This window comes from Orycteropus afer, unplaced genomic scaffold (assembly GCF_000298275.1).
Source record: "Orycteropus afer afer isolate SDZICR_OR568_19922 unplaced genomic scaffold, OryAfe1.0 scaffold00193, whole genome shotgun sequence".
NCBI classification, from domain to species: domain Eukaryota; kingdom Metazoa; phylum Chordata; class Mammalia; order Tubulidentata; family Orycteropodidae; genus Orycteropus; species Orycteropus afer.
In genome coordinates this window covers 239,291-257,435 of record NW_006921780.1, presented here as the reverse complement: position 1 = coordinate 257,435, position 18,145 = coordinate 239,291, and the positions used below count along the sequence as shown (strand labels likewise).

The 18,145-nt window shown below is 42.8% G+C and overlaps 1 protein-coding gene across 1 annotated transcript in view; it reads left to right on the top strand.

The window, feature by feature from the left end:
• The window catches only part of FCRL5 (Fc receptor like 5), a 44,699-nt gene that overhangs the window by 12,094 nt on the left and 14,460 nt on the right, over positions 1–18,145 (top strand). Inside the window, exons 7-10 of the mRNA XM_042781885.1 lie at positions 1,277–1,490; positions 3,327–3,605; positions 7,469–7,747; positions 11,138–11,416. Of these exons, the coding sequence (XP_042637819.1) occupies positions 1,277–1,490; positions 3,327–3,605; positions 7,469–7,747; positions 11,138–11,416 (1,051 nt within the window). The remainder of the gene's footprint in view (positions 1–1,276; positions 1,491–3,326; positions 3,606–7,468; positions 7,748–11,137; positions 11,417–18,145) is intronic.

The window sequence follows — 18,145 nt, the reverse complement described above, 5'->3', positions numbered from 1 at the left end:
TTGACCATGTTGGAGACCCAAGGTTGAATCTGGTCAATGTACCTCTAGGGCAGCCACTACCTGTCCATCGGTGATGTCTTGTGTGTTGCTATGATGCTGAACAAGTTTCAATAGAACTTTCAGGCTAAGAAGGAATAGGAAGAAAGTCATGGAGATGAGCTTCCAAAAATCAACCAATGAAAACTCTATGTCTCATAACAGTTTAGTGGCAGCTTTTGGTTCCATTGTGCATGAGGTCACCATGATTGGGAAAGGCAGCAACTCTTTGGGAACTGACAACTAAAGAGGGAGAAAGAGGATGTGTTCCAGGGAAAGGCATGTGCTAAAGTCTTGTGGTGAAGGAAAGAGGACATGGTCATGAAGGAAGTCAATTCATGTTGACAGAAGCATAGAGTGAAATGGTTGGGACAGGTAGGGATGACGTTGGGAAGGGTGGCAAGGCCAGGTTACACAGGCTTTGGAAGCAATTGTCAGGGTTTTGGCTTTACTCCAAAGGGTAACTGGGGTGCATGAAAGGTTTTAATGCTGGAGAAGATCACATGAGCAGAAGAGTAAAGAATAAATTGTAGAAGAGCCAGTGTGGAGAGCAACTAGGAGCAGAGAAGAGGGCACAGGAAGAGAATGTCCAGTTACACAGGACCCCAAAGCCAGTCCAAGCTGAGACAGAAAGGGCACTTCAAAGGACAGTGTCTGACAGAAGACAAGAAACAAGGAGAGTATGTACCACAGAAAAGAAGGACAGAGTGTGTTTTCAGCAAAAAATAGTGGGCCAGATCAGATAAGGCAGAGCTGAGAGATGATGATACAGAAGAACTAAGACCTACCTACTGAATTTAACTTCTGAAAGAAAGAGAGGGAAGCTCTTCCACAGTCACAGGTCAGCGAGAAGGGGGAAAGAGCTAATGCAGGTAAAGCTGTGGGTCTAGTGACAGAGAGACAAGGGGAAGAATCTCTGAGGGCTTCATTTTCTCTGAAAAACAGGGAGGTGAGGTCGTCTATCAAGGGGACAAAGGAGTGGAGGATGGGCCAGAGGTCTGATAGGAAAGGAAAAGACAAACTGACCAGCATGGACAACAGGGCAGAGAGCTGTAGGGTCCTGAACAACCCTGAGGGACCAGTGGGGACTGGAGACTGACTTTGCACTGGCCATTGATTGAAACCTACAGTAAGAAGCAGAAGTAACTGTTGATTATTTTTTTTCTTTTCCTTAGTTCCTGTGTCTCAGCCAATGCTTTACCTCAACCCTTCTGAGACCAAGACTTTTGAGGGAAACAAGGTGACATTTTACTGTGAAGCCCAGAGAGGCTCTTTCCCCATCCTGTACCACTTGCATCATGAGAATGTCACCCTGTATAAGATACAAGTCTTTCGGAGGGGACCAGTTTCCTTCCACCTCTCTGTAACTTCACAACATTCTGGGAAATACCACTGCTCTGCTGAAAATGGACAAGGAGTGCAACACAGTACTACAGTCAGCCTTACCATCTTGGGTGAGTCCTGGGTTCCTCTTTCCCTCCCTCATGTCTAGCCAGTTACTTCTTACACTGACCCAGTCAGAAATTTGTTTACACCTTCCAGTTTCCTCTAATTCTTCCTAGGGTAAACCCAATGCCCTTCAAACCTTCCTATGCACTGAACAACTATTTGAGTTCTCTGGGCCTCCTTCCTTATGCAGCCAAGGTGCCATCACACCCTGGCTGTCTGAATAGCAACTCCCTCTCTCCTGGCCCTAGCTTGTGGCAAAACAAAAGCTTATTTCTTTCTCTCCATCGTCCTTTGAATCCACAGATGCCTGATTTTCATTCATTTTATTGTTCGCAGTAGCTACACAATCAGTACTACAATGAGGTACTTCAATGGTAGAAATCTTAACTTTGACAATGTGGGGAACCAAGTATGAATCTGCCCAATGTACCTCATGGACAGTCACTAACTACCTGTCTATCAGTGAGTGATGTCTTGTGCTTTGTAATCACAATGACAAGTTTCAGTAGAAATTTCAGTCTAAGGTGTCGGAAGAAAGGCCTGGAGACATACTTCAAAAACCAGCCATTAAAAATCTTATGTTTTCAATAGTCTTATGGCACAGGACTGGGCAGTGTTTCTTTTCATTGTGCACGGGGTCACCACGAGTCAGGGGAGGGGTCTACTCCTTGGCAAGCTGACAAAAATAAGTGAGGGAGAGGAAAGGAGCTATGTTCCAGGGAGAACCAAAACCAATCAACAAACAAACTCACTGCCATCAAGTTGATTCTGATTCATAGTTAACCTTTAGGACAGAGTAGAAGTTCCAGATAGGGTCTCTAAGGCTTTCAATCTTTATGGAAACAGACTGCCTCATTGTTCTCCCACAGTGCAGCCAGTCGATTTGAACTCTTTGGCTTGCCAAATGCCTTAATTACTGTACCACCAGTGCTTGGTATGTTCCAGGGAGAAGCATGTGCTTAAAGTGTTATGGTAAAGGAAGGAGGACATGTTCAGATAGGACGTCAATTCATGTTGACTGCAGCATAGAGTGAAATGGTTGAGACATGTAGGGATGAGGTTGAGGAGGGGGGCAGGACAAGGCCACACAGGCTTTGGAAGCAATGGTCAGGGTTTGAGCTTTATTCCAAAGGTAACTGGGGTACATGAAATGTTTTAATGCTGAAGAAGATCATTCACCCAGTAGAGTAAAGAACAAAGTGTAGAAAAGCCAGTATGGAGAGCAGCTACAAGCAGAGGACAGGGCCCAGGATGAGAGTGTCCAATCAGGCAGGACCCAAAACCCCATCGCAGGTGAAATGAAAGGGCACTGAGGACAATGGATGAGAGAGGACAAGAAACAAATACAATGTTGTACCCAGAAAACAAGGGAAGAGAGAGTGTGTTCAGTAAAAAATAGTAGACCATATCAGAGAAGGCAGAGCTGAGAGATGTTGATAGACAAGAACCAGGTCCTACCTGAATTTAACTTCTGGCAGAAGGAGGGGAAGCTTTCCCACAGTCAGGGTTCAGAGAAAAGAAGGAAGGAGCTGGTAGAGGTAAGGCTGTAGGTCTGGTGGCAGCAAGGTAAGGGGTAGAATCTCAGGCCTTCATTTTCCTTGAGAAACAGGGAGGTGAGAATATCTAATGAGAAGACATGGAGAGGAGGAGAGGCTTGAGGTCTGATGAGAAATGAAAGACAAAATGGCCAGCATGGACCACAAACCACAACAGAGAGCTGTAGGGTCCTGGGCTACCTTGAGGGACTAGTAGAGACTGGAGACTGAAATTACACTGGCCACTGATTGAAATCTACGGGAAGAAGCAGAAGCAACTGTTGACTAATTTTTTCTCTTCCTCAGTCCCTGTGTCTCAGCCTGTCCTCACCCTCAGGCCATCTGAAACAGAGGCTTTTGAGGGAGACATAGTGACATTTTACTGTGAAGCCCAGAGGGGCTCTCTCCCCATCGTGTACCAGTTATATCATGAAAATATTATCCTGGAGAAGACACAAGTCTTTTCAAGCAGAACAATTTCCTTCAACCTCCATCTGACCTCAGAACATTCTGGAAAATACCACTGCTCTGCTGAAAATGAACTGGGGACTCAGCTCAGTAAGGCACTCAGCCTTGACATCAGGGGTAAGTTCTGGGTTCCTATTTCCATCACTCATCTCTAGCCAGTTACTTCTCACACTCATCCTTTCAGAAGTGTGTTCACACCTTCCAGTTTCCTCTGCTTCTTCCTCGCATCAGCCTGTGATGGTTATGTTTGTGTGTCAACTTGGCTGGGCCTGATTGAGTGGCTGGACAGCTGGTGGTAGTTATTCCCCAATGAAGAGACCGGCAATCAACTCCATGGTGGAATCTACTGGGAGCAGCTGAGTAGCTGCCTTTGGGTATATGGTCTGCGTCCTGTATATAAGCAGAAGTTTCGAGAATGGTCTCTAGCCTATGGCACACTTGGACCCTGCATGTAGCCATGTCAGTGCTCAGCAGCCTGGTATGCTCTGCCAATCTTGGGACTTACAATGGACTTAAATTAATGGCCTGCCATGTGCTTTGGTAATATCAGGACTGTGCCTTTTTACTTGTCAACCTTGCGGCTTCTCAGCCTCAGCAGCTGTCTGAGTGAAGAAATGCCTCTTGCTCCAGCGGGCTGAGAGCAGGAGGCAGAGCTGGACCCCAAGGGTGAGGGGCTTTCACCCAGCCCCTAGAGCCTGGCACATTGAACTTGGGCTTAAAGCCTCCAAATTGTAAGAATAAACTTCTGTTTGTTAAGGCCATCCCATTTGTGGTATATTCTTGTCAGAGCGACACTAGGTAACCAAAACACAACCCAATTTCCTTTACAACCTCTTCGTTTACTGATGAACTATTTGCCTACTCTGGGCCTCCTTCTTTGTATAGCCAAAGTGCCATTACACCCTGACTATCTGCATAGCAGTTCCCTCTGTACTGGCGCCACCTCCCAGCAACACAAATGCTTTTTTCTTTCTCTCCACTTGTCCTTTGAATCTTCAGATGCCTGATATTCACTCATTTCATTGTTTTCAGTAGCTACACAATCAGTTACAAGGGTACAGAGGCTCCTCCTATTCATTTATCCATTTAGTATCAGACATTGATAATTAGCAGTGTGAAAAGCCATATAAGTACAAAAATAGGTAAGTAGATCACAGTTAGTTCATATTATGAAGCCACTAGTTGGAACCTACAGTAAGCAGAAGCAAAAGTTGACTTTTGCATGATAACAAGGGCTTTATTTTTCTCAGAGAAATGTGGGTAAGTTTATCTAATGAGGAGACACAGGAGGAGTGGCCAGAGGTCTGATAACCCAAAAAAAGTCTTAGTTAGTGGAAAACCATTTCCAGAGTCTTAAAAGCAACAGTGTGTGTGGGGAGGGGCACCTTTAGGGGAGAGCCTGGAAGCAGGGCAGGAGATAGCCTAAGGAAGCCAGAAACTACTTCACCTCTGCTTGCTGAGCTTAATGTCCTAAAAGCCATTAAGCTAGTTGCCCAATGTTGCTGTTGTTGTTGTTATGTGCCGTCAAGTCGGCCCTGACTCATAGTGACCCATCCTTGGGTTTCTGAAGCAGTATCACTATGGAAGTAGATTGCCCAACCTTCCTTCCAAGGAGTGGCTGGTGGGTTTGAACCATCAGCCTTCTGGTTAGCAGTCAAGTGCCTTAGGCACTAGCTACCAGAGTTATTTAAAAAACAAGCAAACTCACTGCCATCGAGTCGATTCTGACTCATAACCACCCTCTTTGGGTTTCCTAGGTGGTAAATCTCTACAGAAGTAGATTGTCCAGTCTTCCTTCCATGGAATGGTAGTCAGGTGCCTTAGACACTATGCCACCAGAGATCCTTAATAGTTATAAAATGGAAATGATTTCAGTTGAGGCTTGAATCTCAGTTTTGTGCCATCCATGGTTGGCCAAATCCATGCCCAATTTTAGGGAGACGGTGTGATATAGGGCTGGACCTGAAAACAGCCTCAATTCCCTCTCTTGCAAAACAACAGAGACACAATGGAAGACAAGCCTGTAAGTCCCACAGTAGATATATAGGATTATAATAGAAAAGGTCAGGGAACTCTGGAGACAGACATCAAATCAAAGAGTGAGAAGCTGGACTCCTAGCATGCAGAGGGCCAAGAAAATGATATCATTGTATATTGTACACATTTAGAGATATATAAAATTCTATACAAGAGCTCATTTGTTCACCAAGCAATAATTATTGTGTATATGCCATAAGCCAGGCCATACTGGGGTCTGGGGATCCATCAGGCTAGAACAAAATAGACCCTGTCTGTGCAGTTCTTGAGGTCTACTGGTAAATGCAGATGAGTAAAGGCTAAACACCAATCTGAGGGAAAGAAGCATCAGTGTTTGTGGGAGCAAAGAGGAGAACACCCCTATCAGAGTAGGGTGGTGAGAGGAAATTTCTTGGAAGAGTTCATGTGTGAATTGAGACCTAAGGGTGAGTGAGAATATTTCAGGAAAAGGAGGACTGTGTGGGAAAGTACAGTTGTAGCTCAGTGGTAGAATTCTTGACTTTGACAATGTAGGGGAACAAGTTTGAATCTGGCCAAGACACTTCATTGGCAGCCACTACTTGTCATCTATCAGATGTCTTGGGTATTGCTATGACACTGAACAGATTTCAGCTGAACTTTCAGACCAAGATAGAATAGGAAGAAAGGCCTGGGGGTATATTTCTAAAAATCAGCCAATGACAATACCCTGTCTCACAACGGTCTGATGGCACAGAACTGGGCAGTGTTTCTTTCCACTGTGCTTGGAGTTTCGATGAGTTGGCGTGGAGGGCCAATTTGGTACATGTAACAGCAACAAGTGGAAGGGGAGAAAGAAGCTGTGTTCCAGGGAAAGGCATGTGCTAAGGTCCTCTGGTGAAGAAAGGAGGACATGTTCAGGTAGGAAGTCAATTCATGTTGACTGCAGCATAGAGTGAAATGGTTGGGACAGGTAGGGATGAGGTTGGGGAGAAAGGCAGAGCCAAGTAATGGTTTTAGAAGCAATGGTCAGCATTTGGGCTTTATGCCAAAGGATAACTGGGGTGCATGAAAAGTTTTAACGCTGTGAAAGATCACCTGAGTTATAAAGAACGAACTGTAGAAGAGCAAGTGTGGAGAGCAGCAAGGAGCAGAGGAGAGGGCTCAGGAAGAGAATGTCCAGTGAGATAGGACCCCAAAGCCAGTCCCAGCTAAGAAAGAAGGGCACTGAAAAGGACAGTGACTGTGAGAAGACAAGAATTTAGGAGATTGTGTACCACAGAAACCAAGGGAAGGAGGAATTTACAGCAAAAAAAAATTGTGGGCCAAATCAGATAAGGCAGAGCTGAAAGAAATAGAGAGTAATAGAGAAGAACTAAGTGATACCCACTGAATTTAACCTATGGCAGAAGGAACAGAAGCTCTTCCACAGTCACAGCTCAGAGAGGAGGAAGGAGCTGATTCAAGTAAGGGTGTAGTTCTGGTGGCAGTGTGATAACAGGCTTTGTCTCCAAGGGCATTATTTTTCTTAGAGAAATGTGGGTAAGTCTATCTAACGAGGAGACACAGGAAAGGAGGAGTGGCTAGAGGTCTGATAACCCTCCCCCCCAAAAAAAAACCCCACTGCTGTCAAGTGGATTCTGACTCATACTGAGCCCACTGAAGAGATTAGAACTGCCCCATAGATTTTCCGAGGATGTAAGTCTTTGTGGAAGCCAACTGCTTCATCTTTCCCCCATGTAGTGGCTGGTAGACTCAAAAAACTGACTTTATGGTAAGCTGCCAAATGTTTTAACCACTGTGTCACTAGGGTTTGGTAGAGGGCTGATGGAAAAGGAAAAAACAAAATGGCCAGCATGCAGCACTGGAGAGAAAGTGGTAAGAGCCTGGGCCACTCTCAGGTTCTAGTGGGGGCAGGTCACTGATTAAAACCTACTGTAAGAAGCAGAAGTAATTGTTGACTAATTTTTTTGTTTTCTTCCTAGTTCCAGTGTCTCAGCCTGTCCTCACCCTCAGGCCTTCTGGGGCCCGAGTTCTTGAAGGAGACTTGATGACACTTTACTGTAAAGCCCAGAGAGGCTCTCCCCATATCCTGTACCAGTTTTATCATGAGAGTGTCATTCTGGGGAGCCACTCTAATCCCTATGAAGGAGGAGCATCCTTCAGCTTGTCTCTGACTGCAGAGCATTCTGGGAACTACTTCTGCTCAGCAGACAATGGCCAGGGGCCCCAGCGCAGTGAGGCCGTGAGCCTCTTTGTCACTGGTAAGTCCTGAATTCACTCATCCTTGTCCCAGATCTTTCTTACACTGACTCCTTCAGGAGTCTACATGTACCTTCCAGTTGCCTACCCTCATCAATCTAATCCACCTCTTGGCTCCCCTTCTCAGCAAACTGGCTGCTTATGGGCCTCAGTCCTCCTTTAGCCCGGGCTCAGCTAGACTCCTAAGAAAGCTCCGTAAACTCACCAGCTTTTACTAAATGAATTTATCTTCTCAAACTGTCTTCTCATGCCTTTATACCAGGAAATATTCGGTCCCCAAGCCAATTTTTCTTAACCTGATACACAGAAACATCTCATACTTGCACACTAACACTTACATATTAACTTAGCCATAAGCACAGTCACGTGGACAACAATTGGGCAAAACGTCAGTTTCTCCTCAGAGTTCTCAAGCAGCAAGCATCCTCACAGTAGACTTGAAAAGGGCTAAAGGTGAAGGGAACAGAGAAGAGAGCTACCTGGAAACCAGATCTTTGTTTTGCCAAGGTTTCATTGATTCCTTGTCTTCTAAGGCATTAAAATAAATATCATTTTATTATTTTTTTTAACTTTTTTGACATATAATATACATTTAAGAAAGTGTAAGTCATAAGTGTACAGCTTGTGGTTAATCATGTTGTTGTTGTTGTTATGTGCTGTCGAGTCTAGCCCGACTCATAGTGACCCCTCCTTGGGTTTCTGAGGTGATATCACTATGGAAGTAGATTGCCCAACCTTCCTTCGGAGGAGTGGCTGGTGGGTTTGAACCACCAGCCTTCTGGTTAGCATCAAGTGCCTTAAGCACTATGCTACCAAAGCTCCTGGTTAATCATGTAGCCATCCAAAAAGTTTCATTTTAAGAGAGAAATTATTTTGGTTTACTCTTGGATCTTCATTTAGAAGAGAGTGAATGCCCAATTTTCTTTAAAGAGAAAGAGAAAGGAAGGATAAAAAAGTCTTGAGTCAGGTCCTTCAGTATGTTTTACACCACAAGAAAGCAAAGACCCACTCAGGTGTCCCTAGTGCATGTGGGCATGTTAAGAAAGAGAGTATAGCCAGATTCATGGAAGAAGAACTGAGAAATATCTGAAAACAGAGTGTTTCTCAAAATAAGTTCTTGACAACAGCGACCTATGACCCACGTCCACCAACTCCTACTGCTGTGTCCAACAACTATTTTCTTTGTCCTCCTGCCCTTGTTCCCTTGCTTCTCCTAACTGCTTTCCACTCTTCTTCCCTCAACCTCATGACTTTTGTTTACTCATAGCTTCTGCTAACCCCAGCATCTACTGCATTGGGATTCTGGGTGCTGACTTCTCACTCTTTCAGCTTCTGCCTCAACTGCTGATGCCATGTGACTTACTCCCAAAACAATTGTTCTGAGTAATTATGCAGTCTAGTCCAGATCAATGGCAAGTCTCTGAAGAGGGCTCCTGAATCAGTAAGTTTTAGCCCTTCCTCAGGTAAGAATATTGTACAAATTTGGTTAAAAACCACTAATTTTGATATAGAAACAGAAGCTAATCAACCACAAGAATTATAGTTATAGAATAGAAAGTAACTATTATAAAAACTAAAAATGTAAAAAATATACGTAACTAAGAAAAATATCAGTTAGTCAGAGGGAGGAGAGGAAGTAAAACAACAATTTTCTCTTCATCATCATTATTGAATTGTTGTTTTGTGCAATCCAGTTGATTCCAACTCATAGTGACCCCATGTAATAGAGTAGAATTGCCCCATAGGGTTCCCTACACTGTAATCTTTGTAGGAGCAGATCACCAGGTCTTTCTCTTGTGGAGTTGCAGTGGGTTTGAACCACAGACCTTTAAATTAGCAGCCAAGCCCTTAACCAGAGCTCCTTATAATTATTATTGCATTGTTGTTGTTGTTAGGTGTTGTCAAGTAGGCTCTGACTCATAGGGTACATAGTGACTCTATGTACAACAGAACTAAACACTGTCCAATCCTGCCTTATCCTCACAATCTTTCCAGTAATATATCAGACAGTGTTTCACTGCTATTGATAAGGTTTTCAGTGGCCAATTCCTTCAGAAGTGTATGGCCCTGTCCTTCTTCCCAGTCTGACTTAGTCTGGAAGCTCTGCTGAAACCCATCCAGCATGGGTGACCCTGCTTGCATTTGAAATACTGGTGGCATAGCCTCCAGCCTAACAACAACACACAAGCCACCACAGTATGACAAACTGACAGACAAGTGATGGTATTATTACATAATGGGGAATAAAAAAGAATTGACTTGAAAATTTTTTAAAAATTAATGACAGATTTCAATATTTCCATTTGGAAATTATTTCTGAGTACTCTACAGACAGTAATTCATCACTAATGGGCTATAGTTCACTAGCTGTCCATGAAAAATTAACTAGGAGGCTGTGAGGTCACATAAAATAGAATGAGTGAATAGTTCAGACGGAGCAACTATAGAGGCCAAGACAAGGGAAAGAGGGTAATTAAATTAAAATAAACCACTGACTATAACTGACTAGGGAGTGGGGAAATAGGAACTCTTATATACAATTAATGCAAATGTAAATTGGTTCATCCTTTCCAAAGAACAATTTAGCATTATATATCATCATTTAAAAAGCCCATATTCCTTGCTCCAGAAACTCCACTTCTAAGAATCTATCCTAAAAAATGCAGAAATGCACAATGCACAATCTATGGGGTTGTTTAATGAAGTATTATGGGGGAAAAAAATCAATCTAAACTTCCACTAATAAGGAATTGGTAAACCCATACAATGAAATGCTTTGTTGTTAAAGTAATTGAATAAAGTTTATCAAAAATCATCATATTGTACATTTAGGATTATTGTATCTCATTGTATGTAAATTATACCTCCACAAATTTAATTTAAAAGAAGGAATGAGTAAGGCCATAGAAAAATATTTACGATATGCTACAAAGAGGAAAATGCTGCTTGTAGATCAATATGTATATCATAACCCCATGCAGGTGTCTCATTTATTTATATATGGATATGGGTGCTCTGGTATCATAGTGTCTAAGACACTTGCCTGCTAACCAGACGGCTGGCGGTTCAAACCCATCAGCCACTCCTTGGAAGGAAGGTTGGGCAATCCTACTTCTGTAGTGATACTGCCTCGAAAACCCAAGGAGGGGTTGCTATGAGTGGGGACGACTCAAAGGCACATAACAACAGCAACAATGTGTGTATCTGGAAACTACTACCAAATAGTCAACAGAAGCAATCACTGGAAAATGGAAATAAAGAAGATGAGAGAACTTTGAATTTTTATGTTATGCAACGCTATAGAGTTTGGTTTTGAATTTATTTTTAATGAGGCACCTCTCTCATTTTTTTCTTTTTAATTAAAAAATCTGCTAACTTATTTCCTCCCTCAGTTCCATTGTCTCACCCAGTCCTCACACTCAAGTCTCCCAGGGCCCAGGCTGTGGTGGGGGATGTGGTGGAGCTTCACTGCGAGGCCCAGAGAGGCTCGCCCCCAATCCTGTACCGATTCTACCACAAGGATGGCATCCTGAGGAACAGCTCGGCCCCCTCTGGAGGAGGGACATCCTTCAGCTTTTCTCTGACTGAAGAGCATTCTGGGAACTACCACTGCACAGCTGACAATGATGTGGGAGCTCAGAACAGTAACACAATGTCACTCAATGTCGTAGGTAAGTTGACCTTTTCCAAGTAGCAGGACTGTACCAGAAACTAGAGCTGCAGGGCTCCAGAGGGCTATTTGCAGTGTGACATTATGGCAGGGAGTTTTGGATTCTATATTTTCAGGAATGTAGACTTGCTCTTTGCTTGCTCTACCTTTCCTTGTAGCAACACTCTCCAGCCATTATAACCCAAACTCCCCTAATAAAGGAGTGAAGACTTTTCAAAACACAAACCATATCCTGCTCAACAATGGTAAGAAAGAAAGGAAGTTATAAAGTTCAATGTGTTGTTGTTGTTAGGTGCTGTCAAGTCAATTCTGACTCATAGTGACCCTATGTACAAGAGAGTGAAACACTGCCCGGGCCTGCACCATCTTCCCAATACTTGTTATGCTTAAGCCCATCGTCAGAGCTCTGTGTCAATCCATCTTGCTGAGGGTCTTCTTTTTTGCTGACACTCCACTTTGCCAAGATGATACGTGTCTCCAGGGACTGATCCTTTCTGACAACATGACAGAAGTAGGTGAGATGAAGTCTGGCCATTCTTGCTTCTGAGGAGCATTGTGGCTGCACTCCTTTTGGGACAGGTTTGTTCATTCTCCTGGCAGTCCATGGTATTTTCAGTATTCTTCACCAACACCACAATTCAAAGACATCAATTCACCTTCAGTCTTCCTTATTTACTGTCCATCTTTCACATGCATATGGGGCAATTAAAAACACCATGGCTTGGGTTAGGTGCACCTGAGTCTTCAAAGTCACATCTTTGCTCTTTGATACTTCAAAGAGGTCTTGTGCAGCAGATTTGCCCGTGCAATAGGATGTCTGATTTTTTTGACTGATGCTTCCATGGGTGTTGATTGTGAACCTAAATAAAATGAAATTATTGACAACTTCAATCTTTTCTCCATTTGTTGTGATATTGCTCATTGGTCTAGTTGTGAGGATTTTTGGCTTCTTTATGTTGAGGTGTAATCCATACTGAAGACTGTAGTATTTGATCTGCACCAGTAAATGCTTCAAGTGATTTTCCCTTTCAGCAAGCTAGATTGTGCCACAGGTTTTTAATGAGTCTTCTCACCAGTCCTGATGCCACATTCTTCTTCATATAGTACAACTTCTCAGATTATTTGCTCAGCATACAGATTGAGTAACCCTGACACACACACTTCCTGGTTTTAAACCATACAGTATTGCCAGGTTCCATTTGAACAACTGCCTCTTGGTCTACGTAGAAATTCCTCATGAGCACAATTAACTATTCTGGATTTCCCATTTTTCACAATGTTACCCATAATTTGTTATGATCCACACAATCAGATACTTTTGCATAATAAATCACAGGCAAACATCTTTTTGGTATTTCTTGCTTTCAGCTGAGATCCATCTGATATTGGCATTAGTATCTCTCAGACCATGTCCTCTTCTGAATCCAGCTTGCATTTCTAGAAGGTCCCTGTCAATATATTGCTCCAAATATTTTTTAATTATCTTCAGCAAAATTTTACTTGCATGTGATATTACTGATAATATCTTTTGGATCATCTTTCTTTGGGATGGGCACAAATATGGACCTCTTCCAATCGGTTAGCCACACATAAAATTTCCCGATGTAAATGAGTAAACACCTCCAGTGCTGCATCCATTTGGTGAAACATCTCAATGAGTACTCCATCAATTCCTGGAGCCTTGTTTTTCACCAATTCCTTCAGTGCAGCTTGGGCTTCTTCCATCAGTGCCACTGGTTCTTGATCATATGCTACTTTCTGAAATAGTTGAATGTCAACCGATTCTTTTTGGTACAGTGACTCTGTATTACTTCCATCTTCTTTTGATGCTTCCTGCATCATTCAATATTCTCCCCATAAAATCCTTCAATACTGCAATTTGAGGCTTCATTTTTTTCTTCAGATTATTTAGCTTGAGAAATGCTGAGCATGTTCTTCCTTTTTGGTTTTCTAATTCCAGGTCTTTGCACATTTTATTGTAATACTTTACTTTGTCTTCTAAGCTGCCATTTAAAATAATCTGTTCAGGTCTTTTTTTCATCATTTCTTCCTTTTGCTTTAGCTACTCTACTTTCTTTCTTCTACTTCTTTTTTTATTAATTGTGTTGTGGGTGCAAATTTATAGAGCAGAATTTTACATTCACCAGCTCATGTACATTTGGTTTCACTCCCTAGTTACCATCCCCAACCCTAACCCACTCTCCTCTTCTCCCTTCCCAGTGACCCCCCCCATCCCTGTCCCCTTCTTAGTTGCATACTCCTGTCTGTCCAGCTTTTCCTCCATGTGAATGTTGTCCCTCTGGTGCCCTATGGCTGCTTGCTCCAGGGGATGTATCTCCATAGAGTAGGTGGGTGCATTGTCCTGGGTTGGGTGTTCTGCATGTAAGTCTTACTACTGTTGGGCTGAAAGCCAACCTTTGGGAGTGAGTTTTATCCCAGGCCCAAAGGATATCCCAGGCCCATAGTCTTGAGGGTCCCACCAGACTCCATCCGACCAGTAATTCTGGTAATTACTGTGGTTTTTAATTTTGTTCCACACTTTTCCTCCCACTCTATCCAGGATCTCCAGTTTTGATCCCTTCCCGAGTGGGTGGTGTTGATAGCCAGGCACCATCTAGTTCTTCTGGTCTCAAGGTCCATCATATACTAGGGCTGATTGTTTCCAAATGTCCGTGGTTTTCTTCACTCTTCTTCACTTCCAATGGAGGAGACCTTGAGCTGCATCTTAGATGGCTGCTCAGGAGCTTTTAAGACTCTAGTTGCTACTCACCAAAGTAGGTTGTGGAACAAGATTTTTATGTATTATGTTGTGCCAATTGAATCTGGTGTCCCCCAATACTATGGTCCTGAGCTATTCTACTTTCAAGAGCAAGTTTCAGAGTCTCTTCCGACATCCATTTTTGTCCTTTCTTCCTCTCCTGTCTTTTTAATGACCTTTTGTTTTCTTCATGTATGATGTTCTTAATGGTATCCCACAATTCGTCTGGTCTTCTGTCATTGGTGTTCACAAATCTATTCTTCATATGGTCTCTAAATTCAGGTGGGATATAGTCAAGGCTGTATTTTGGCTCTTGTGGACTTGTTTCAATTGTCTTCAGCTTCAACTTGAACTTGTAAGAGCAATTGATGATCTGTTCCACAGTCAGCTCTGGGCCTTGTTTTGACTGATGATATTGAGCTTCTCTGTTGCCTATTTCCACAGATGTTGTTGTTGTTGTTGTTGTTGTTGTTAAGTGCCGTCGAGTCGTTTCCGACTCATAGCGACCCCATGCACAGCAGAATGAAACACTGCCCTATCCCGTGCCAGCCCCACAATCCCTGCTATATTTGAGCTCATCATTGCAGCCACCATATCAATCCATCTCGTTGAAGGCCTCCCCCTCTTTCGTCGACCCTCCACCCTACCAAGCATGACATCCTTCTCCAGGGAATGGTCCCTCCTTACAACATGACCAAAATAGGTGAGACAAAGTCTGGCCATTCTTGCCTCCAAGGAGCATTCTGGCTGCACTTCCTCCAGGACAGATCTGTTAGTTCTTTTAGCAGTCCATGGTACTTTCAGCATTCTTCGCCAGCACCACAACTCAAAAGCATCAACTCTTCTTCGGTCTTCCTTATTCATTGTCCAATGATGTAGTTGATTTTATTTCTGTGTATTCCATCCGGTGAGGTCCATGTGTATAGCTGCTGTTTGTATTATTGAAAAAATGGTATTGCAACCAATAAGTTGCTGATCTTGCAAAATTCTATCATACAATCTCTGGCATCATTTCTATCACCAAGGCCATATTTTCCAAATACCAATGCTTCTTCTTTGTTTTCAATATTCATATTCTGATCACCAGTAACTATCAAAACATCTTGATTGCATGTTTGGTCAATTTCAGACTGCAGAAGTTGGTAAAAATCATATTTCACTTTGGTGGTTGGTACATAAATTTGAATAATAGTCATATTAACTGGTCTTCCTTGTAGGTACATGGATACCATCCTATCACTGACAACAGCATTTTACTTCAGGACAGATCTTGACATGTTCTTTTTGATGAAGAATGTGTCATTCCTGATATAGTAGACCATATGATCATCTGATTCAAAATGGTTAACACCAGTCCATTTTAGCTCAGTTTTGCCTCTGGTAGAGTAGTGCCTAAGGCACTTGACTGCTAACCAGAAGGCTGGCAGTTCAAACCTACCAGTCACTCCTCAGAAGGAAGGTTGGACAATCTACTTCCATAATGATACCACCTCAGAAACCCCAGGAGGGATCACTATGAGTCAGATCCGACTCGATGGCACATAACAACAACAACAACAACATGCCTAGGATATTGATCTTTATGCATTCCATTTCATTTTTCACAGCTTCCAATTTTCTTAGATCCGTGCTTTGTACACTCCATGTCTGATTATTAAGGAATGTTTGCAGCTGTTTCTTCCCATTTTGAGTCATGCCCCATCAGCAAATGAAGGTTCCAAAAGTTTTACTCCATCTACACCATTAAGGTCAGTTCTGCTTTGATGAGGCAGCTGTTCCCCAGTTGTATTTTGAGTACCTTCCAACTTGAGGGGCTTATATTTCTGCATTATACCAGACAATGTTTTACTGCTCTTCAGAGAGTTTTCCAGTAATATATCAGACAGTATTTCACTACTATTCATAAGGTTTTCAGTGAACAACTTTTTTTCAGAAGTGGATGGCCCCATCCTTCTTTCCAGTCTGTCTTAGGCTGGAAATTCCACTGAAACCTGTCCATCAAGCATGACCCTGCTGGTATTTGAAATACTGGTGGCATAGCCTTCAACCTCACAGCACACAAGCCACCACAATACAATAAACTGACAGATGAGCAGTAGAAAGTTCAGTATATCTCCTCTGAAAGAGTTTTAACTGTGGTTTCCTCCATCTGTCAATTAATAAAAAGCCAAGACTTTTGCATTTCTTTCTCTCACCTCTCATAGGCAGTTAATCACTAAGTCTTATGGATTTTACTTCCTAAATACCTCTTTTAAAGGCTTCAGTGTAGTGAATTACTTAATATAAGCCTTTTAGCCATAGTCTTTGTGACTCAAAACAATGACTAGGGACTATGCAAATAAGGTGCTTGTGGCACACCAAGGGAACTGGATGGCTTACTAATCATGCAAATAAGGTGCATAGAACTCTGCAAGGGTGGGGCAATGCAAATAATGTGTATGGAACCTGAACAATGGAATTAGTCAGTTTTGTCATTCTGCTGGGCTTAGAAGAGAACCAATCCCAAAGCAGAGAGATACCTCACTACCACCAAGAAGAAGAGCCAAGAATGAAGCACATCCTTTGGACCTGGTGTCCTTGTATTGACAATGTCATAGACTGAGGAGACAGAAAGAGAGAGACAGCTATAACACTGGAGGTGGCATGAGATGATAAAAATAGAAATGACAGAAGCAGAAGCAGGAGATCAGCAGAGATGGTGTGGCGTGCTTCCTGACCAATGGAGTGAGGCAGCAACAGTGGGTGTGCCGACCCAGAGGGAGAGAGAGCTAAGTACCTTCAGGCAGGAGACTTACTGGTGGAGTGGTATGCTTTCAGGCACCTGGTAGAGCTAAAGAGCTTTATAACACTTGCCTGAGTAAGGCAGTGGCTGAGAGGCTGAGGACCAGAGAGAGGCCTATCTGTGGTCAGGGCTGAGAAGAGGCTGTCTTGATCAAAGAACTATATCAGGAGTCATTTCTGATCCTAAACTGCAATGTGTTGCTTCCCTCATAAACCTCATATCATGAGTATGGTCTATGAGTTCTGTGTGATCAGTCCTATCATTAAGGTTCCATACACCTTACTTGCATGGTCCCACCCTGCAGATTGCCATATACCTCATTTGCATTATTAGCAACCTATCCAATCCCCTTGGTGGGTCATAAGCACCTTGTTTGCATAGTCCCACCCAATTATTGTGTGGGAATCACAAAGACTGTGGCTAGAAAGGCCATGTTAAGTACTTCACTGCACCAAAACCTTTAATAAAACTAAAAAACAAACTCACTCCCATTGAGCCTATTCTGACTCTTAGCAACCTTTTAGGACAGAGTAGAACTGACCCATAGGATTTCCAAGGCAGTGAATCTATGGAAGCAGATAGTCCTATCTTTCCCTGTGGAGCATCTGGTGGGTTTGAAACACCAACCTTTTGGTTAGTAGTCCAATGTTTTAACCACCATGCCACCAGAACTCCTGAGGCTCTACTAGAAGGAATATATTAAAATAGTAGAAACTGATGGTAAACAGTTTTTCTTCCTTCACTAACGTTCTACTACTAACCAAAATGTTGGCAGTTTGAACCCACCCAAAATGCCCCAGAAGAAAGATCTGGTAATCTGTTTCTGAAAGATCACAGATGAAGACCCAGTGGGTTGCCATGAGTAGGAATTGACTCAAAGGCAGCAACTACTTTGGGTTTTTCTTTTCTTTTGTTTTTTGGTGATCTAACAAAAGTGTACTAAGAGCTATAGAGATAAATGTTCTAGACTTGGTTCTGAAGCTTCCTAGCTATATAGCCTTGACCAAGTGCCTTTTCCTATATTGACCTCAAATTGCTCATCCATACAGTAGGTATGCTGTCAGATGGATCTTGGCTCAAGGCAAAGAATACCAGAAGGATGTTTACTTGTGTTTTATTTACTATGCAAAGGCATTTGATTGTGTGGATCATGACAAATTATGGATAACATTGAGAAGAATGGGAATTCC